Raw genomic sequence first — 22,251 nt, 5'->3', positions numbered from 1 at the left:
GCAGATTGTGAATAAGAGTTCTGGGATGAGTACAGGACAGTCTTTGTAATTATAGCAGCAGTTCTTGGGTACAATTTGACAGTATCCAGGTCAGATTATCCACTGAAGAAAGGGGCATAAACTGGGCATAGACTCTTTTGGGAAAGTGAGCCACATGTGCAGGAGCTCCACGAAATCTGGAGCAGGATGAATCAGGCAGATTCAATTATTTATATTTTTTAGCTCATTGAAAGATAGCATGTAAGTGGGCGAATGGATTTTTCCCTTTAAACAATCTCCAGAGATATTACACCTTTATTTGCTGAATAGTCTATGGGTTTGTGCGAGTGCAGGGCATCTACAGAGCCAGAGATTAGGCTTGGACCAATTTAGGGGGTTAATGGTGAAGGAATATGAATGGTGTTGGGGTTAATGGTGAAGGAATATGAATGCCACTGCAGTGCCACTGATGGGCCCTTGAGCAGGGCCCTTAATCCTCAACTGTTCAGTTGTATAAATTCGATAAACTGAAAGTCTGTAAGCCGCTCTGGAGAAGGGCATCTGCCAAATGAATGCAAATGTAAATGTAATAAGCACCGAGTTTAGATCCTCAGTGATCTTAGAATTTTTTTTTTTTTTTTGAAGTCTTGAACCAAGTGTATGTTGTCTGAAATGCTTAACACACCTCAAATAAATGTTATTTCAATTTTCAGACTATTATTTTGGCCATTTGCAAATTTAATCTGATGAAACATGTTCAGCCTTTTTTTTAATATCTGCATTGTATGAAAGTACTATGTTTATTTTATAAAGGAAATAAAAGTTCAGAGAAATTGAGTTGATATTAGTTTGATTTTTAGCCTAAAAAAGTAGCCCATCCAAATACCCAGCATATAGTTAATAGCTAAATAGTGTCAGGATGTCAAAACCACTTGTTAAAGTTAAAACAGCATTTTTACCTGTCCAGTTTTTGCCTGGGACTGAATAGTAATAAATGTAAAAACAAACAGAGCTTTAGTTTCTAACTCTCCTACTTTTCAGCTTCAATCAAAAAAAAAAAACAGATATAAATTATGGCATAAATCTTTTACTTGGGGTTTTGGTGACTGAGTGAGTACGTTTTGTGAGAAGTGCAGGAGGACAGAGAGGCTCTTTACCCGGTGATGGTGGCTGGATCTTGGCTTGCTGCTGCTTCTTGCTGTCCATGTTGAAGGCGTCTGGTGGAGGTTCTTCACCACGCTCCACCTTACACTCATAAGCAAAGAGGTACTGGATGTACTGCTTCTTCAGAGAGCTAGCTGAGCTGCTGGATGTTCCCACGTTCAGAAGAGTGGAGAGCTCGCGCCACTTCTTATTCTTATTCACCTGTACACAGGATGGAGACGTTACAGTGAAATCTGGGAAATTAAGAAACAGACATGAGCTGTTTGTCACTTTAAATCATTGCTTCATCGAGCTTTCAGTTTATTTGGGCTGTACAGGTAGATCAGGGTTCCCTTTCCATATTTGAGTGTATAAAGTCCTCTATCACAGCTAAACACATCAGTCCCAGTGAAGGAGGAGTGGCGTCTGTATGGCACTACTGGTATAGGGGCGTGGCCTGCCATTTCTTAACGCTAACACTTTTTTTTTTTATAATTGTATAAAGCAGCTCTATATTCTATGAAAATTCTTTATTTTTATCATTAAATGTATGAGATTATTAATCATGTATGCCGATACAGACAGAGATCTTGGATCGGAAAGGGACCCTGAGAGAACTGTAACATGTTCTGAAAGCCACATGGACTGGCTTCCTCCACTCACCATGGCCAAGCCTCCGATGTCACGCACACACAGGTAGAGGCGGCACAGGTCCAGGGGCTTCTTGCCTACAGCAGGTAGGTTGGGTACAGGTGTGCCCCTCTCCTCCATGAAGGCCAGGTAACGGTCCACCCAGGCCCTCCTCTCCGGCTCATTCCCCATCTCATACAAACGTGTAATCTTCTCATTCGTCATGGTGGCTGAGTTCGGCTTCTACACAACACACACACACCCTCTGAATAACTACTCAGCTTCCTGGTACATGAATCACATTCTGTAGAACATACTGTTCAAATCGAACTGAATAATGATGTACAGCACTACAGTCATAGTAAAATATTCACAATAAATCACAAGGAAACACCACATGGTGAAAATAAAAGCTATTAGTGAGGCTTCTCAGGAGAGGTTTACTAAAATATAAGAATATGCATGATCAGTTTATACTATGGCCGTGGTTATTTCTCATATCCGATTGGCTAGCAGGTGTCTTATTTTCTTATAGTCAAACACCTCTCACATACGCTTTATGTTGCTTTCAACATGAGGAGACAAACACACAATACACTCACCATTCAAGCAGTTAAAGCCACAAGAACACTGTTGCTAGGCAACTGGAGAATATGGACACTGAGCATGGAAGCTAGATAAAAAAAAACTGCGGCTAATGATTTAGCTAGTAGTTCATTTATATGGAAATGTAAAGACACCGTGATGACGGAAACAACGCAAAACCATCGGGAATATAAGCAGATGTTTTACAAGCTCTATCAGAATGTTCTTGTAGAAGTTATATCGAATACATGTTTTGTTTTTTTTAAATAAACATGCGCTGGAAAAACTAACAATGCTGCATTTAAAAATCTAGGGTGTGTTTACAGGAATAAATTGTATACCATTGTATACCTGATACAAAAATATATTTTAATGCATTAATCAGCGAATGTGTGCTGTTGTGTCCTAATTTATTGTGATATTGATATCGTATCAACACATTTTCCAGACCTACTACTAATGCACTACTAATCCATGATTCAGGCAGAAGTACGCATCTGCAAATTAAGGTTTTTAACTGTGGTCATGAAGTTCTACAAACATAAATCTCCATTTGCAAACTGTCACTAAAATGATTGTTGCTGCTAAAATCGAGTCATGGAACATCTAAAGTAAGGAATAACCCACTTGGATGTGTGCTGCTATGGGAAAATATTCAACGGTGCAAAGTGGAGTTACTGTTCCCACCCCAAATTTGTCATGTTACCAAGAAACCACGAAAAGAGCAAACTGTTCTGAAGACTTTCCCGTGTCAGAAACTCAGTCACAGCTTTACTTCTGACAGCTCTGACACTGGAGACTCCTTCCATAAATACTAAAAATAAATATCTCACAGAAAAGCTCACCATATCAATAATTACACGTTTCATTATCTGGCTGTGTGGAGCGTCCGTCATACAAGTCCCTGTGTAAGTTAATGCTAAAGAAATGACAGATACGTATTATCATGAGCACATTAATATAAAATAATTAACACCTATCAGAATGGAGCAATCAGCAGCGCCGTGGTGTAAAGAAAAGTAACTTGCGACATTCACACTGGGGAAGAAAACTAAACAAAAACTTTTGGATCCAAACATGAGCAAAAAAACAAAACAAAAAAGAAAAGAAAAAAAACATAGAAGCAGGATAAAGAAGGCAGAAGGAGGGAGAGACAGAGAGAGATAGAGAGAGAAATAGAGGAGTGTAGACGAGCTTGTGGCACTCACAGGGCTGCTGGGGGTCTTTGGCCAGGCTGGACTGCTAATGCTGTCACTGTCATCGCCGTGATTAGAGGACAGACTAGCAGGACTGGGGGACAGGGGAGACGGGGTGGGGGGCTGAGACACACAGTGGGAGCTGGAGCTGTCCTGTCACGGAGAAGAAAAGAAGGACAAGCGTGCGCACACACACGCACACACAATTCCAACACATCCACCCAGGAAAGCGCGCGCACATACACACACACACAAACAGGACCACATGGTGAGAGATAGCTGGAGTTTCCGTTTCTCCTTTATTCCTCATCCTTGTCTCCCTCCCTCTCTACCTCCCTCTCTCTCTCTCACTCACACACACACACACACACACACACACACACACAAACACACACACAGTTGTGCTAAAAGTGTTTTGCTGCAGAAGCAGCAGGCTGCTTTGCTTTTAGAGAAAGAATGCAGAGGCGAGCATCTTCTATTTCTCTTTAACAAACACTCCCAATGTTACCCTGCACCAGTGCTAACACTGTTAGCTAGCGACACACTGACTCATTCTACCAAGGTTCCAAAAAAAAAAAAAAAAAAAAAGAGGGGGAGGGGGAAAATTAGCTCAGTTAAAAAATAAATAAAGGTAGGTAGGTGGGTGTACATTGGGTCTGTGAACACACATAACCTGGAAAAAGCAGTGGGCACAGAACTACCACGCTTCCAGTAATGCTCACTAAAATGTGGTGGCAAAGGCTCGGCTATGTTACAGTCAGGTGAGCCACCTTCATTCACTTTATAATTCATAATAAATATGCATTATTATAAGATTTCAATATGATGCTCATTAGGTTACTCGTTACTTCTAGCCACGTAAAACATTCACACAAGGCTACATTTTATTCTTATATCACCGTAAGCTTTTAAATAACATTAAATAATGTATCAGAATGCTTACTTCTCTAAAGCAATCTTGTTTCCATATTATCTCCCCAAAAGCCATAACCCAACCCATACAAATCTCACAAAACAGCAACCACCAGCAACGAGAGATGCATTGCAGGCAAGCGATGACAAAATCCCACGACACATCCAGCAGAGCATTCAGCGTGTTGCTGATTTGAGCCAAACACGGACTTGTCTCCTGTCTCAGGCTCAAATCAACAACCTGTAATCAAAGCTCATAGTCTATGCTTGATTGTTGTGTTGCTAATTATTAAATCAATCCCTGTTTAACCTTTGTGATTGCCTACTTAGTTTAGTTTTCATGCATATCGAGTGCAAGAAAGTTAGCAAGCAAGGATTGTTAAAGTCTAAGCAGGTCGCTTAAATGTTTTAATTGAAATCGAATTGGTCTGTTTTTGATTTTCATTAAAAAGTAAAATCCTCTAAATGGTGTTTAAATTACTTATTTGCTTATATTTCAGAGAAGTGCACCAGCTCAGTAGAAACAGGTGACGGTGGTCAAAAGGAAAGATCAGACGTGGCCAGAGATTCTGTGGCCTTGGAGACAAGAAAGATCACAGGACTATCAAAGAGCCACCGGTGCGTCTTATCCCTAAACTGCTCAGCTATGGGCTTGGATTGGATTCTGTGTACACCAAATAAATGTGAGGTGTGCAGTTATAAAAAGCTTTTCCACAATCAGTGCCAGAGCTTCCATATAGACCTGTGAGAGAAAACTAATGTTTTACTACACGGACATGACAGCAGCAGGCACAATGCTGAATGAGAGCAAAAGCAGAAAGATGACTGTAAAACAATTACTATGAAGTAACAGGTTCTTCCCGCGTGCTTTGATTAGATAACAGACACGCTTCGGTATCAGTGTGTAGCAAATATCAATAAACGAGTACAGACTAACAACGAATACTGCACAAGATGAGCAACAAAAGGTAACGTTAAACAGAGACGAGCTCCAAGACGGACAGCAGATCTCAATCTCTCATCCAAGCCATGTAGATTACTGCAATTCCTTTGCTACACATATCCAGATTCCAGATCAGCTTCAAACTTCTTAAAATCGACCTGTCTGTCTTCTCACCAACCCCCAATCCTAAAATTCCCACTCTCCACAATATGATGTAGTTCAAGTCCTTGTTCTCACACATAAGGCCCTCAATAATCTCACTCCCACTGAATTCTTGGGCGTTCTACATTCTTAACAATCTCTCCGTATCCTTAGAGGTTCCTCTTCCACATTGCTCACTACCCTTCCATCTACAACCTTCGTCAACCTACAGTGGGTCAGAGATTGAGCTGTATCTCTGGCAACACCTCGACTCTCACACACATTCCCCTAACAGTCAGTCCCACATGATGTCCATCTTTAAAACCTGGCTTGAAGCTCATTTTTTTGGTTGCTTATATGAGGTTGTATCAATGATGCAACACAAAACTACCCTAAATCAAGGTTCTGGATATGTCTATACTCTCATTTGTTCTTGTGTACTCGGTTTACAATTGACAAAGTTCAATTCCAATACCAAATCACCAAGTACTGAAAAAGTTATAATACCAAAGAGGGTTCCTGATCCTGCACCAACATCAAGGCCACACTGCTGGCTGACTTTCCTATGAGAACAAACCTAATGTTTATGAACTTCATAACTTCTGTCAAAAGAGGTGTCTCCTAGTCACTATGCTTTCAGTACTAAAGAGTCTTTTTAAGTTTGACAAGAATGTCAAATACTTGCTCAGGGCCTTAATGTGGAAGGCTATTTCAGGAATTCGCTAATCTAAAAGCAAGTTTTGGACTGAAAGGCTGGGTTAATATCAGATCAGACTTGCACAATATGTGAACGCAGGACAAACTGCATTACAACACACCGCATTCATGATGGTGATGGCAACAGAAGCTTGCAGAGAACCTCTCAGTCACTACGAGGGGGTCAGATACAGGAGTGGAACTGGTTAACAGCTGAACCCGGATATAAACAATGGGACTGGTGAATCACTGGTTTACTCTAAAGCCAGTTTCACACTTTCACACTATAGCAAACTTTAATGATTATTACTATTACAATGATGTAAGAGAATTATTAAGAGGAGTTTGGCGCTGTTCACGGCAGGGTAAAAGAGGACAACATGGAAGTACGTACTTGAAAGAAAGTTTGAGGCAGTAAGGATTTTTTTTTAGGGATCTTTGCAACTCACTGTACAAGGGGCAGGGCATGTACGCTGTGACGTTAAATTAATTAACGTAAGCAAGTCAGTCTTTTAAATGACTTTGTTCAAACGCACGCTTCATGTTTCGAGGTCCATGTAATCCCATGCCGTTCTCCTATTGGTGGCTTTTGGACAAGCGTCGTAGCAGCAGTCTCACACTTCAGACGCTGCCAGATCTTTGGTCATGTTTTAAGACCACCAATCACAACTTATGACCAAATAATTAACTCTTACAGTAGTGTTCTCTCATGTCTCACACTCATGTTCAAGATAATTCCTGGCAAGTCAATTCTTTGCCTTTTTTTTGTTTCTGAGAAACAGCAGCTGATTTATTCATCAATTCTGTTAACTGTTCATTTCAGCACCAGGCATCTTGAGCACAAGTTCTGACTTCACTCGAACAAATGAAGGTCTAGTGTTTTTTCAGAGAAATATGAGAAGTGTGTGAGAGTACACATAGTATACGTGACAGAGCTGAGATCTGCTGTGAATGCCAGCATGGTGTGAGTGTTACACATGCAGGTCAGCTCCAGCCATCTGAGCAAAGCACTGAATCTCCACTGGTACACCTCAGGCATAGCAGGAGCATGGTTTATAAACTCAGGAGGTTAGTGTGTGTGTGTGTGTGTGTGTGTTGATTTGGTTTGGTCTCTTGTGAAGCAGGACAGCAATGACTCCTTTAGCTAAGCTAAAGCCGTGCCACAAGCCGGAAAAAAAGGGCAGTCACAGAGTGGAAAGCTGCAGAGTATTCCCATCACTCAGAGGTTAGAGACATCTCTGATCAAAAGTGATAAAGCCAGAAAGAGAGACAGAGAGAGAGAGAGAGAGAGAGAGAAAGAGTAAAATAGAAAGAGACTTGCTATTACCTTTGACTTAGGTGGTTCGTTGCCAGCCACGCTGCCTTCCTCCTTCTCTGCTCTCTGTTTCGGCTCAGTGGGAGGCATGCCTTCTCCGGGCCCCATGGGCATGGGTCCTGCACCACACACCCACACATACACACATCACACCACTGCTGTGCAGCAGCTTTTTAATATGATGAAAAAATTCAGGACTGCTGATATTCTGAACTTCTGCCACTTTTGAATAACATGTAAACACAACACATGGAATCTGTATATATTTTTTTCCAGAATTGTTCCGCTATTGTATGAAACTGGTGTTACTGAGCCAAATGATGTCTATTGAGGCGAGTGTGTCATGATTTAGACATGCAGTTTGCATAACACTAAACCAGAGGCTTAAGCGTCTCTTGGTTGTAGCTCTGAAAGAAACAAACTTTGTCTAAATGCGGTTTTCAATTTTGACAAGTTTCTCTTTTACATTTTATGTAATTTAACATAAATAAATTTGCCTCTGTTTCTTTAGATTTTTATATTTTCATATTACATGTAGCATGCACTAATAAGACACGCAATCATATCTCATATGGAATATCGCATTAACGGTGAATCTGATCAGAATAGTGCTGTCGCTCTCACCCGAAGGCATGGTGCTGTATGGAGGACCCTGGAGGTTCATCCTGCTCGAGTTAGCGCTCTGCGGTGGGTTGTAGGGGCCTCCGGGACCCATCCCGCCCATCGGGGGCCCACCTGGGTACCCGCCTGACCTGAAGACCCCAACACACAGAGAGCAGATGTTATTACAGAAAGTACAGAGCATCACATAATCCTGCTAATAAGCTTGCAAGGTTATACCAAGGAGCATGAAATTAGGCAGAGTTTGGCTTAGAGTGAAGTGTGTTAATGGCCTCAAATCATTCCAAATTCTACAAGAACATCAGCTGACCAAAAAAAAAAAAAAAAAAAAAAAAAAAAACCACAGAAGGTCCCTTGAAACCTGAGAGGTAGGGGAAATGTTTGAGATGTGGAGAAATCAGACGTGTGCAATAGTTTATCCAAAGCATTTACATGCACCACAGTAATATAATCGGAAAACTCTGGTCTACATGAGTCTGAAAATAATCCGATTTCTTTAAATGCCACAGCTCTACTATAGCGTTACACACCAACAACAAATCCTCCAAAGACAAAGCACAAGACGTAGAAGTCAAATCTCTTGCTACAATTTTTCTGTGATTAGTAGTAAACTTTTGTTTGAGAGTTTGCTTTGGAGTCCCCAGCATCAGTGCTTTGCATGTTCCATGACAATAAATGTAACTATAAATGGATAAAAAGTATGGAATGTCAATCTTTAAATTAAAAATATAATCATTGGCAAATTTTTGGGACGCATCACACCACCCTGTCGTTGATTATTTTCCAATAGCAACATGCCTCGAAGTGTTTTATTCCTTTACAGAACAATGCTTTATAAAAGTTCCATCTTTCAGCCTCATGAAGGTTGTTTTTAAAGATGTGGAAATTTCAGTGTGCGCTTTTGGGATATATGGTTGATATATAGATTTTACGAATTGCAGTAATATAACAGAACCAGTTTATACTGCTCATGGTGCCACTTGACAAGTAAACAGCCCCCTTAAACAACCCTGCCTCTTATTCAGCTTCGTTTTATTCCAGGAAAGAAATCAGATGACTCGAAACAAAACAGGACAACACAAGTCTGTTATTTAGCCGTCCGTTTTAGTTCCTGTTATTCCAAAGAATATCTATTGTTCATCAAAAAGGAACTGGACTTTGCATGTGGTTAGTGCTGATACTCAAATATGGCTGCTAATCTCCCTGCCACATCTTAACAACATGTACATATAAAGCATCAGAGAAGAGCACAGATCAGGCACAAGGTTTTCCCAGTTAACCAGAAGCTTAGATGTGCTAACCAAGCCAGGTCTTTTGCGTCTAATACCTTGGTGCATAAGCATTAAGATTAGTGTTAGATGCAGCAGCAGGCTCACTGAAGCACAAGAAGCAGGCTTTAAGGTGCTCTGGCTGCACCTACCCATAATGCTCGGGCTGAGGCTGGCCTGGGCCGGTGGTGTAGAGGCCGGTATGGGGCTGAGGGAAATGGGGGGGAGTAAAGGGGTTCGGCCGTACCCCCGGGTACGCAGGGGACCTGGTATATGGAGGCCTGGAGCAGAGGGCAAGGGCACAACAGCCTCAGTGGTCAGGTCCTCAGTCAAATTTGACTCATAATAATGTCGTACATGTAATAAAATATACAGTGCCATCAGCTTTAATAATCATTACTATATACACCATCTGTAAAAACATACGTCAGCAGTAGGCATGTGCCGATAATCAGTTATATTGTGATATTTAAACACACGACACGATATACTCACTACTCGGCGTACCAATCCGGGAGAAGCGTGTACACTTCTCTGATGAAGTCTGTCTCATTCAGACAGCAGTATAACCACTTCAAAGTTTCTTTAAGCTGAGGTCATATTACATGGTGTTTTAGATTATAGCACAATTCAACACGAGTCCGTACTGGTCGACTCACTTCTGTGGATTTTCACGAGGAGTCAAACGTTGGCAAAGAAAATGTACAAGGGGAAGTCCATTAATTCTGCTTCCTTGACGGGAGCTTTGGTGAAAGCATGTTGAAACATTTAATATCGGCACACTCCTAGTCAGCAGTCCATGTGTGTTTTTTGGATGCTGAGCTACATCAGGATGTGATGAACATTACGACTTTTACGCTGAACACTTGAGTCTCAATGTTAATTTATTGTTAACAGACAGCATGTTTACCTGGCCGGTCCGGGTGCGTGGGGGTTCTGTGGTGAGGGAGCAGTGCCGCTCTCGTGGGGTTTCCGGCCACCTGTAAGTGGAGGTGGGCCCATGCCGGGCCCTGCAGACTGAGGCATGCTGGGAGATGTGGGTGCCGCGCTGCTGGAGCCTGCTGGGTATGGACGTCCTCCCCCTGGCTGAGCGGGACCCCTAGCAGCAGGCATCGAGCCACAGGGCTGTCCGGGTCCCTGGCCGTGCATGGGGCTGCTGGCGTTCATGCCCAGGCTCATGCCAGGCCCGGGACCGCTGTAGCTGGGGCCTGGAGCACCGCCGTAGCTGGGTGGACGAGGGTAGTTACCTAAAGATAACACAAAGGAATATACAATGTGTTTGTTTGAGAAAATGAAACAAAGGATAGCAATGCTTCCTTACATCAGACAAGATATGGCAAACTTCCATCAGAATTTTAGATACCTATAATATTCAGAATTTAAATGCGGAATTTGGAATAAATGTTCAACAGCACACTATCTGAGACAGCTACAGAAAAAATCTGACTTAAATAATGCCTGTAGAAAACTTAATTTTTTTTTTTATTTATATGGCTCTTTTAACAATGGAAATTGCCACAAAGCAGTTTTAAAGAAATCCGGATATAAAATTTAAAGTCAAAATTTATGTATAATGTATAAACTTATCTCTTAAGTGATTGTACACAGAGATTTGACACACAATTTTAAAAATATAAAAAAAGAAAAAAAAAAAAAACAAAAGTATGACAAATGACATAGTTATTCAGAGTCATTTAGGCATTTAGTGGAGAAATCTTTAGTTTCAATAGATTTCTATTAAGTGACTAAGAGGAGAATATGAGACTCTGGACATATCCAATTTGCTTTTGTTTACATAGAAAAAATCAAAATAAAAATAGTATTCAACCAGTAAACTCTAACTCAACCTTCATGGCAACATTTCCAACACAAGTGAAAACCCAGGGAAAAGAAAAAAAGTAAGTGGCGACACATTGTCTCAACTAAGTGACTATTATCTGCTGGTTTTAATTCACAGGGCTACTTTAATGAGCACAGGGCTACTTGGAAAGGGAATCAGTTTTTTTTTTTTTTTTTTGAGAGAGTTGCATTTTTTCCTCCCTTCATTCTCATTCTCAGACATAAAGACTCGTCAGGCTCTGCAGGAGACAAGATGGAGGCGGCAGCACAGGGCCACTTTGTCAGCAAGTTTGCGCGGTGCTGAACGGACATTCCACATGATGACTGTGAGACCGGAGCATCACCAGAGAGACACTTCTTAATGAGGTGTGCCTGCTGCTGACGAGCTACAGGGGAGACATGAGTGCAGGCTGCTGATTGCTCTGAGAACTGAGCATGGCTGTAAGTGGACTGAATCCTGTAGTAATGGTGAAATCATGTGCATATTATTACAGATGAAATTTTGCCAAGCGGCATTTCAGGCTCTATTAGAGCAGGAATTTTTTGCCCAGGCTGCAGCTGTTAAAATACAGACAGAGATCTCGAATTCGGCAAGCTGCCTGTTTCAGGAGTCCCACAGGAAATCAGAGGCTTTGGCATCTCTTCCTCTTCCCCGAACAGAAAGCAGAAGAAAATGCTTTTTGATGTCATGCAGGAGTTCTAAAAATATATGAAGCAGGTCAAGAAGCTGCTATTTTGTTTCCCGGCGCTGTAAATATTCTGTGTCCTAAACCCTAACAAGCTCGTCAATGTCTGCTGTTTTATCCTTCCAGAGCATGACAGGCCCTCGAGCACTGCCAATTACAGGAGAAGCTCTGGCACATTCAGCCGCACTGCACTGCCTATCTGAGTCACCGTAATCCCACAATGCCCAGGGGACATGAGAGATCGGGACGGCTGCCTCGCCTCCGACACCCGGAGATAACCTCCAGCTCTGCACCTCGGAGTTTTACACCCGCTGCATCTGTAACAAAAAGTCTCGCTGAAAAGCAGATCTGGAGTTGGCGTTTCCATCAATCCATCCCCACTGAGGGGAAAACAATAGCAAGCACTGATGCCAAACACAATAAGACTGGCAGCTTACTTTTCTCTACATTCTGAAAAGAAATGCAGGATTTTTACGTGGTTCTGAGATCAAGACTGTGCCATTCAGAAGACAGCATCTCATGTTCCTTATTTTCAGAATATGTTTTAACACTTAACTTAAATGTCCTGGAGGTCATGGGGAAGTGGCAAGTAGGCGGTTCTTAGTCATGTTTTGTGACAAAAATACTAGACTCTCTAGAGAAACCTAGAACATTAGGCCCCCGATCACATCATCCTTCTAAAAGGACCCTTTAGGACCCCACTCAGGTATTGTGCGAGTTAGCTATCTAGCTCATTTAGGTAAACTTTGTCTATAGCCTTTTGATGTAAAGCTAGCTTATTTAATAACTCATCAGGGTAACGCTAGCCTGTCTGCTATATCCTGTACCTTATTTCCTGAGACTGACAGCCAGATAACTGTTTATATTTAGCAAATATACTCCATTGGCAACCCTGGAGTTAACGTATTTACTCTAGGTAGCTAGCTGTTTCCCCTGTGTTTTTTTTTCTTCTCCAAATTATTAAACTTTTCCAATTTTTCCTTAATCTAGTACAACCTAAAATGGCCATATGACCCTTGCGTAAATATGGAAATGGATTTCTGTAACAATTGCTGTGTGTCAAGAATTGAATTAAACTGAATGAACTAATTGTGGAATCATTGTTTCCCATTTTAGCTTGTGAACCAGCTGACCACAGATGCTTTTAAAATGGTGGACAGAAGTTGCTGAAATAATTTTTTCCACAACAGTGTGACATCCTAAATTATGATAAAAGGTTACACTATTATTATTATTATAATATAAAAATATAATATTGACACATGCCGTCAGTGGTCAAGGTGCATTCACAATGAATTATATAAGCCAGTTTTAGATGAAACAAATGTTCCGGCAGACAGATTTTTGATTCTTTTTACGGATAAGTAAACATACAATCATATCCGTTTGGCTTCTTCACGCTTGGCTAGCTCTGCACATCCATCAGGTAGCTGCATTTCTGTTGTCTTGCGCCAGCTGCCAGTTAAACAAGTGAAACCACAGGACAACAGGGAGCATCAATCAGAAACAGACTGGAGCTCAGTGACATTATGAGACCGCAAACCGGGGCTATTTATTATCACACGCATGATAGATTACTTCCCCGTCCTGTTCAGAGGGACAACACAGCCACACGCAGGCGTTTTTGTCTGTGGACTCGTTTTTAAAGGTCATCCAAAAAATTTAACAAAACATGAAACTCATATCTGAAGTGACGAGAACAGAAGAGCAGATGAAGGAGTGTTACCTGAAGGGCCGTACTGCCCGCCCTGGGGCCCGTATCCGGGGCCACTGTGCTGGTAAGAGCCCACGCTGTGGTGCATGGCGCCTCCTGGGGACGGGTGAGGGGACATGGGAGGTCCAGGCTGCTGGGGGCCAAACTGAGGGCCAGGGCCACTGCGCTGCAGGGTGGAGGCAAATCCTAGGCGCACAAAAAAACAGAAAAAAGTCAGGAGTGGAGTGTGCAGGCTTGGGGGTGTTTCTAATTTGCATTTTACAGAAATCATTTCTTAATGAACATAAAATGACTTTTTTGGTGAAACCCCACACCATGCTGACTATTTATTACAGAAAAAGTTATGGATGACTGAGTGATGCTTGTTTTCTCTTTAAGAATAAAAAATGACTTTTAGGAACAGGCACAGTGCTGAGTTGTGGCTTATCTGTGTTAGGGCTTGGATGGAGTACCAAAAGTAATTGCACTGAGTTCCTCTTACAGCTTACGTTATGACAGTTATAACCAGTCGTTTCCTCAATAGCCTTTCTTTTTTTTTTTCCTCTCTTGAAGCTGAATAAGACAAAAATCGCAGCTGATCATGTTACAGAGAAACCAGATCGTGCAAACTCCTCTGTACTGAAGACGTTCCTGTGGTGGAAAACTTAATCACCGTTACAAAGCACTGACACCCGAGACTCTTTCCATGAATGTTAAATAAATGACTCTTTACAGAAAGCTTCACCATATCAATGTTTATGTGGCTTTTTCTTAATCAGTTTATAATTAAATTTTAGATTATGTTGAGCGTCTGCATTGTGAATGAGCTGTTACTACAGAGACAATAACGTATAATGTAATAACACGTGAATGAGCGCATTAATATAAACCTGGGATTTGAGTTAGTTACTAACTGAAATCAGAGCATAGAACAGATGTGAGGCACTCTGATTACTGTTAGAGCTGCTTTTATAGAGAAAATTAATTCAACACCTTCTGACCAATGAGATCTGAGAAGCACCCAATTATCGTATTTCCAATATGATATGAACACACTACTCTGATTCCTTTAAGCACTAAATGTAACTGTAATTCTCAATGGAATTGTTTTTGTCAATCATAAACAACACAGTAAATTTGTCCTGGAATCTGCCAGCCAAAACAAGCTTGAGGGTTTTTATTTACGCTCCTAGCTTGTGTACTATATGTTTTCACATTTCCAGGCAGTAGGATGGCTGGGGCTCAACCGCAAGCCATAGAAAAATGGCTAAAAAATGTGATGTCATGAGTCAGAGCAGTGGAAAATCTCAGAGCCACTGTGGATTGCACCCAACAGCAGCCGCCGGATGAAGCCATCACAGGTGTTAATATGTCACACGAATGAGGCCATTTATCTCAAGTGGCAGTGGAAAATGGCATGGAGAGCGCACGTCTATAACGCACATAGCTGAGACAGATGACAAATATACACAAGTGACCATTAGGAGGCCTGTTACTGCTGCTGTAGGGGTAATAGAGGTGTGTGTGTATAAGTGTAAGTGTGTGTGTAAGTGTATGTGTGTTTGTATATACTCACCCCTCTCCTGAGACATGGGCGACTGACTGAGGGTGGAATGGGAGGCCACATCTGATACATTCCCTGGGGTTTGCGGTGCCATCTGTGTACCTACACGCACACACACAAACACACACACACCTCAAATTAACTGCAATACTCTTCTGTTACCGAAATAACCCAAACCTCCTAATGCAGTTAAATGGCTGCCATAAAAAACGTGTATGTACGTATGTGTGTGCGTGTGTGTTCAGGGGTGTGCGTGTCCTTTCCAGTCTGTTCACCATGAGGCTAATGGAGGCCAGCTCTCCCAGCAGGGGTGAAACATCGATAGGCGAATAAAAAGGCCTCCTGCAGCCCTCGTTAGTGACATCCGGAGCAGGAAGAGCGAGGACGAGACACTCGCAGCTTCAGCTGTCAAGCGCTCAAGCTAACAATGACCCACACTGAGGGAGAGGCTGGGCGGTAAAGTGGCTCCAAACATGCTAACAGGCTTTTTCAACTATTTTAATGACCAGTGTGGGAGTTAGCAGGGAGTCCCAACTCCGTCTGTCGAAAGCGTGAACAATATTTTCCTCATGGCAGGAATAAGAGGACAACAATGTGTGGACTAGCAATGCTGAAAGAAAACAGTGACCATCCAATCATCCAAAATCACCGAACTCTACCTGGCACACTGGCAGGTGATATGGGTCCGGATCGTGACTGGCTGGAGCCCACGGGTGAGCCGACCGGAGAAGGTGAAGGTCCGCTGCGCAGGCCAGAGAGACGGGGCGATGCGTGAGGGGAGAATGGGGACTGCGCTGTGTTGCTCTGCTCGCCCTGGCTGCTGGTGGAACCCGAGGCGCTGACGGCTGAGCTCAGTGCTGCCTCCGTCCCCGTCGGGAGGTCGTCTATGGAGCCCGACAGGTCCTGCAACACACACACACACAAACATGAGGATCTAAAGCTTAGAAACATGCTTCTACATTCTGAAAATGTATGAAAATTCTTCTCCAGTGTAACTGTGCTAGCATCAACAACATCCCCCTGTGATATCAGAGCAACACACAACCACAAACTTCTCACGGGAATAACAAAAACACTACACCAACCAATAAGCCAGCACCAAAACCCCTAATCACAACACAAATACTTCAATATAAACATATTTAATGTATTTCAGGGTGGAGTTTTCCTTTAATAGTATCTAACTAGAAGGGTGGTGATTATACAGCACCCTTAAAGACTTATAATTGACTAAAATGACTCAGCACATTTAGAAAACACTCTAAGGAATGCCAAGCATGCTCATCAGAGGTGTGCTGCCCAAATTAGCATCTGTGCCAGGCTGGATCTGGCCAAGGAGTTGCTTGTTTTTGTGGGCCTGAGACCAAGGTCTTTGCCTTGTGGGGCATCCGGCCTGCATCCAAACACACACGAGTGCCAGCGGCAAATTAAAGCACGTCTCCAAATAACCTGCATGATCTGTGGGCGCAGCTATTAGCAGGTCGCAGATGGAGAGGTGATAGCAGCTACTGCCACCGCAGAGTCGTCCTCGAGCCGAGACGACTGTCCTTTTCTCTCAGACACGCCGCCACTACTATTACCAAAATATTCCCCACCAGTCAGCCTGCTTCTCTGCAGCCTGGATTTTCAATTTCCCCAGCGAACACACAGACTTCAGTGTAACCGTTTATTTCCACATACAATGGAAAAAAGCTCGGTGTTGTTTCCCAGCACTAGCGCTGAGGCTTATGGGAATCTGTGAGCAAACAGTATGAAAACCTCAGAGACTTTACAGGGGGGATGACTTCACTCTCCCCCTCCGTCTGCTGACTGAAACATGGAGCATGATGACCTATTTATGGGAATGGAGCTCAAGTGCATGAGCTCAGCTTTAAGACCCATGAAGTGTTCCTGCTGAAGGTCAAAGATGAGAAAAGTTTGAGCAACTGGATAGTTTCTTAGAGGAAATTTCCGTCCTTCATTCTGCACTTTCTTATTGTCCATATGAGTCACACAGAAGCAGTATTTCAACAGTTAACTCCCATATCAGATGGGGATTTCATAAACACTGATCACACCAGATAAATGTATAACCGTATCATAATATCAGAAGCCATTAATAACTGTTAGGCCAGGAGTTCCCATGAGTGGCCTCGTTTGATTTCCGTCTTGAAGGAAACTCTTAATCTCCATTTTTGTTTTATTCTGAAATATAAATATTGCTCTAACTATGAAGACAGATTTTGTGTGCTGTTATTTTGAAACGTTACTTTACTTGACAGTCATGGTCACATTTTTAAATGAAGAGCATACAGGCTATTTTAGTCTTTTTCGTGATCCTGACGTGCTGCGCTAGTGTAGGAGTTGGACAAAAGAGTGGACAAACTTCTTCATCCATCTATCTCCACTAGTCTCTCAACAAGATCAGGTGACTCTGACTCAGAGGAACAACAGAAATAAACAAACACAAACGTTTAGTGAATATGAATTTACAAGTCCTAATTTATAAAATTCAAATCCATAATTCAATTCTTCATAATATGCATTTGGGTTCATTTGTGCAAAAAGGTTGGGAACGTTAAGACATTCCAAATGAACGGATTAAAATGTGTATAATCGTTGGGATGGTAAAGTTTTCTGTAAGGACGTGTTTATTAACATTAATGGAAGGAGTCTCCAGGGTCAGCATTTTGTAACAGTCAGAGGTAAAGCAATAACTTTACGTTTTCTGGTTCTCTTTAATATGAAAAGCTGCATTATTTAATTGCATTACCTTCTCAAGAGAGAAAAAAAAGGGAACGAGCATTTATAGTTGCTATAACATAAGCGGTAACAGGAACTAACTTGTTGCCGGACATTCCGCACCATTAATTGTAACTATAAACAATAAATAAAAAATCGTAATTGTGGAAAATTGCTGATGTAAAAGAGGAATACAAAACTTCAGGATGTGCTGTTATTAGAAAATAATGAACTTCATGGTTGTAATAGTAACTATGCTTCATGCTGGGTGGAATCACACCCCGTTGTTGATTATTTTCCTATAGCAGCATGCCCAGTCATATTTTATTCCATTTGCATTGAAGGTATCATGCGAGCCATTTAAGCTTTGCACATATTAGCAAAGACTTGCATGATGTGTTTAATAATTATTTTAGATTTGTTAAAGCTCTGGATCTTTAATTGATGAACGTAATTATTTGGCCTCATTGACCATTAAAGCACTCTCTCCCCAGATGAGACATACGGAGGAGGAAAAATTAGTGCACACATGCAGACCGGTTCATTGGGGCCGCTCTTTAACCGTAATCTGTCCTCTGTAGTGTGCTGGTCTCTTGCTCTGTTGTAAATTTAGGTAGGGGACTGAACATACGCGCTTGTCCGTCTTCCATCGTTCCACAAGCCAGGCGCGTCAGAACGTCTCCTCAGTGGCCAATTAATGCTGAAGAATAATCAGGGCTAATTCATGAGCGAGGCTCGACACTGAGAACGTGCGAGCAGACAGCATGGCAACGGCTCCACACAGAGCTCTACTAAAGCACTGTGGCCTGAATACTGAACACGTACAAAGCCCATGAATAACCATCGCTGAAATTTCCTTTTGTTTCCATGCAGAGGCAGATCTGGCAATTTGTGCGAATTCTGACAGCGCTGCAATTTGCGCCATGTCTGCCTAGCACAAGAGAAGACGTGACTTTCGGCGGAGCAATAAAGCGGCGAGGCTGTGAGGCAGTATAATGGCGAGAGTCCTCTCGTCTCCCTGCTGTGAAGCCCCGCGACCCGGCTGACATATTGAGTTTGACGAGAGAGCGAGAGCGCTCCCCAGACACAGAGAACGTGCTACAAGCGGCGAGAGGAATGGGATCAGACGATCACAGAGAAGAATGGAAGATGGAAAGGGGGAAAAATAATTCATACATGTATTCAGTATTCAGCTAGGCTCTACTGCTGAAAGTAAGATGAGGATTGAAAGCACACACAGCCGGCGTGAGGCAATGGAAAGGCAGATGGAGGATGAGATTGGGGCCCCTCCATCTGGGCCCACTCTGGGAGTATTTATTTGGGTAAGAGTATGTAGGGACGAGGTCTCTCTAGTCCTCTACCTCTATATGACACGGCGCTGGGCTACAATGTTAGTGAAAGAAGCAAAATATGAGAGCAAAACACAGGTTTTGTTACAGAATCCATCTTTTCCCCCTCTAATATCCGATCCAGTATTTTCTCTGATACCGAACTGATATGAAATATGAATACAAATGCCTGCATTAGTTACACGTTCAAGACAGAATGTGTCTTAAAGCATGTTGATGTTGACCAGGACATCAGTATTGGTTCTGTGTGGGGTACGCAGAGTTTCGATCTCAGTATCATATCATTACCACACTAAGTGGGAGGACGGGAACAGGGTATTCCTGGAACACATCATTTACAGCACTGCACCGAATAAAACATCTATCTTTCACAGTTTGAATAATATGATGCGAGATGATTGTTGTCTTATTTTCATATCTTGGACAGCACTAAGCGGCGAACACTGCGGCCGTAACAATCTCTCAGTCACGCCCCCACGTCAGCGCTTATGGCAATCATTTCCTGTGCATGATGCTAGCGCTCGAGCATCAGCAGTGACGTCACACATCCACAGCCGCTCTCAGCATGGTATCCTCTGAGCCATCGCACCTCGTCCAAACACACACACATACACGGCCCTTACACGGCCAAGTGACACCAGAACGATGTTTACATCTTTACTCATACACGTGTGAAACACACACCCGAGACTCGTCTGCCTGCCTGCTGATTCCCAGTGTGCACTGCTTCTGTGAATGCCAGAGGGAAAGGAAGCGCTTTCAGAAACAAAGAAAAGGCAAAGAAAATAAATAAATAAATAAATAAATAAATAAATAAGTAATTAAGTAAGCAAGTAAGTAATAGAGAAAGCAGAGACCCGTCCAAAACGTTCATTATCCCTGATTCTAGATGTGAAAAAGGCATCATTAAAGCATTTTAATTGCTTTGCTTCGTTTTTATCAGTGCTAATCAATGTGAGTGAGCGAGCGAGGCCCCCTGCCCTCCACCGCTGGAGCGGGCACCGTGCCAGCTGCTGCTGTTGTCTGCTGTCTTGGTAACCGTTGCTGGGAGGCTGCGCTGAATCCTGAGCAGGGAGCCCCAAAAACCATGATGGAAAAGTAAAGAGTCCTTCTCCGTCCTTGTGTTCAATTTTTCTGTGTGTGACCGAACGGACATTCACACGTGTTCGGTTGGATTGTTTTTAAAGCAGTGACAGCAACGTTCGCTGAAGACAAGACATACAGGAAGGAGAAAAACAAAATGATGAGAACAGAGGACAGATGATGTGCACCACTCCTGATCGGAAAGCTCTGAGATTGCTGTTGAGTCAGTGGGTGTGAGAGTGAAGTGTGATCATCATCTTTATGCAAGAGCAAAGCTAAAATGAACACACACACACACACACACACACACACACACACACACGGCCTCTTCTTCCTTAACACCAATCTAATCTCCAGTCAGTCCTGTGGGCTTATTTAGTAGTGCTACGTAAAAAAAAAAAAAAAAAAAAAAAAAAAAAAAAAACAATATTGATTTTTACGCGTCAAATTTAGAATTTCCTCTGACAGACCTTCACTCTTCCCAAACCAAGTTTCCTACAGAATTATTGGCACCCTTCTTAAAAATGTGGCAAAATTAATAATGTGTTCTAGACTTATGGCAATGGCTTAATAGTATTTGTAACCAATCAAGTATTTTTTTTTTTTAAAGATATGTGCAGGCAAACAACCATCAATTTTCTCTTTTGTGTCAAAAATTCCTTAATGAAGGATTCAACATGTCCAATTCATACAAACCCATTTATATATATATATATATATATATATATATATAAAAATTAATAGTAATAATAGTTAATAGTTTCGAGAGAAAATGCATTTATTAAAAAAAATTTTAAAAACTGTTTGAGGAGAAGAAGAAAGTAGTTTCTCTAAACTGAGTGGAAAATTTAAATCATTGTGTGTAATGTTTCTCTTAAAGGGTGCCAATAATTCTTGAGTTGACAGATGCACACAATTTTATATAAACTGCAAATGTAAATAGATGGCCCTCTATTAATATTATTTTTTTTTTAGAGAAAAAGAATGAAGATAAAATATGTGGGTGAAGTACAGAGCTGTGTTCTCCAGCGCAGGCACTGACTAACACCCTCATGCTCGCAGCCAGAGCCGGAGCTGCGGCTGATTTGATGAGCTGTTGATGAGAGAAGCTTGGCTCCCTGCAGAAACACACACACACACACACACACACACACACGCATACAGGCATACAGGCTTCATCTATCACTCTGTCCCTCTGGGGCACATTGAGCCAATGGCGTCGCAGCTCCCCATCCCCCTCGACGCCCCCTGCCAACGGCTCGGCCAATCAGCTTTCAGCGGTGTGTGCCTCATCAGCAGGACTCCAGCTCCTCTCACTCTCTTTCGCGCTCGCTCTCTCCCTCCCTCATTTTCCATGCTCGTCCTAATTATGGAGGACGAGTTGCAGAGCGCAGAGCGAGAGGAATCAAAGGAGAAAGCGGGGGGACGGGGAGAGGAGAAACAAGAGATGGATGGAGGAGGGGAGTGCTGACACGATGCAGCCTTCAGGGCTGAAGGAAAAAACAGCACTCACTCACAGTAAATCAGAATGTGTATGTGTGTGTGAGCGAGTGTGCACGTGTGTCAGCACAACTGTTCCCTGCGGAGATGACTTTCCCCCTCACCATCACAGCTTATACACCAAGACAGACAGACAGACCGACCGACCGAGAGACAGACAGAGAGACAACAGCAAAGCAAGGGCTTGTTTAAGAAGAAAGGATAAGAGGAGTGTGCAGAGAGAGAGAGACACACACACACGCACACACTAAGCCCCCTCCATTCTGTCTCTCCTCAATCTTCAACATCCCGCTCTTCTCCTTTATTTACGCCCGCTTGCACACACACTCATCAGCTTCTTCATCTTCCTCTTCTCTCCCACATGCAAACGTTAGTCAGAAATATGGT

At 42.4% G+C, this 22,251-nt stretch overlaps 1 protein-coding gene across 4 annotated transcripts in view; it reads right to left on the bottom strand.

Annotated features, from left to right (window-relative positions):
- arid1b (AT rich interactive domain 1B (SWI1-like)) overlaps positions 1-22,251 on the bottom strand; it is a 63,188-nt gene that overhangs the window by 9,797 nt on the left and 31,140 nt on the right. For 3 of the 4 annotated variants that reach the window (XM_034313900.2, XM_053242218.1, XM_053242220.1), the window contains 10 exons: positions 15,871-16,114; positions 15,224-15,313; positions 13,681-13,854; positions 10,340-10,676; positions 9,582-9,710; positions 8,165-8,292; positions 7,553-7,659; positions 3,546-3,686; positions 1,786-1,995; positions 1,137-1,344 (listed from right to left, as the gene is read on the bottom strand). In XM_034313900.2, the coding sequence (XP_034169791.2) occupies positions 1,137-1,344; positions 1,786-1,995; positions 3,546-3,686; positions 7,553-7,659; positions 8,165-8,292; positions 9,582-9,710; positions 10,340-10,676; positions 13,681-13,854; positions 15,224-15,313; positions 15,871-16,114 (1,768 nt within the window). The remainder of the gene's footprint in view (positions 1-1,136; positions 1,345-1,785; positions 1,996-3,545; positions 3,687-7,552; positions 7,660-8,164; positions 8,293-9,581; positions 9,711-10,339; positions 10,677-13,680; positions 13,855-15,223; positions 15,314-15,870; positions 16,115-22,251) is intronic. The other variant, XM_026923760.3, reaches the window with a different exon arrangement.

Source organism: Pangasianodon hypophthalmus, chromosome 19 (genome assembly GCF_027358585.1).
Source record: "Pangasianodon hypophthalmus isolate fPanHyp1 chromosome 19, fPanHyp1.pri, whole genome shotgun sequence".
Lineage (NCBI taxonomy): Eukaryota > Metazoa > Chordata > Actinopteri > Siluriformes > Pangasiidae > Pangasianodon > Pangasianodon hypophthalmus.
This window is presented reverse-complemented; position numbering and strand designations above follow the sequence as displayed.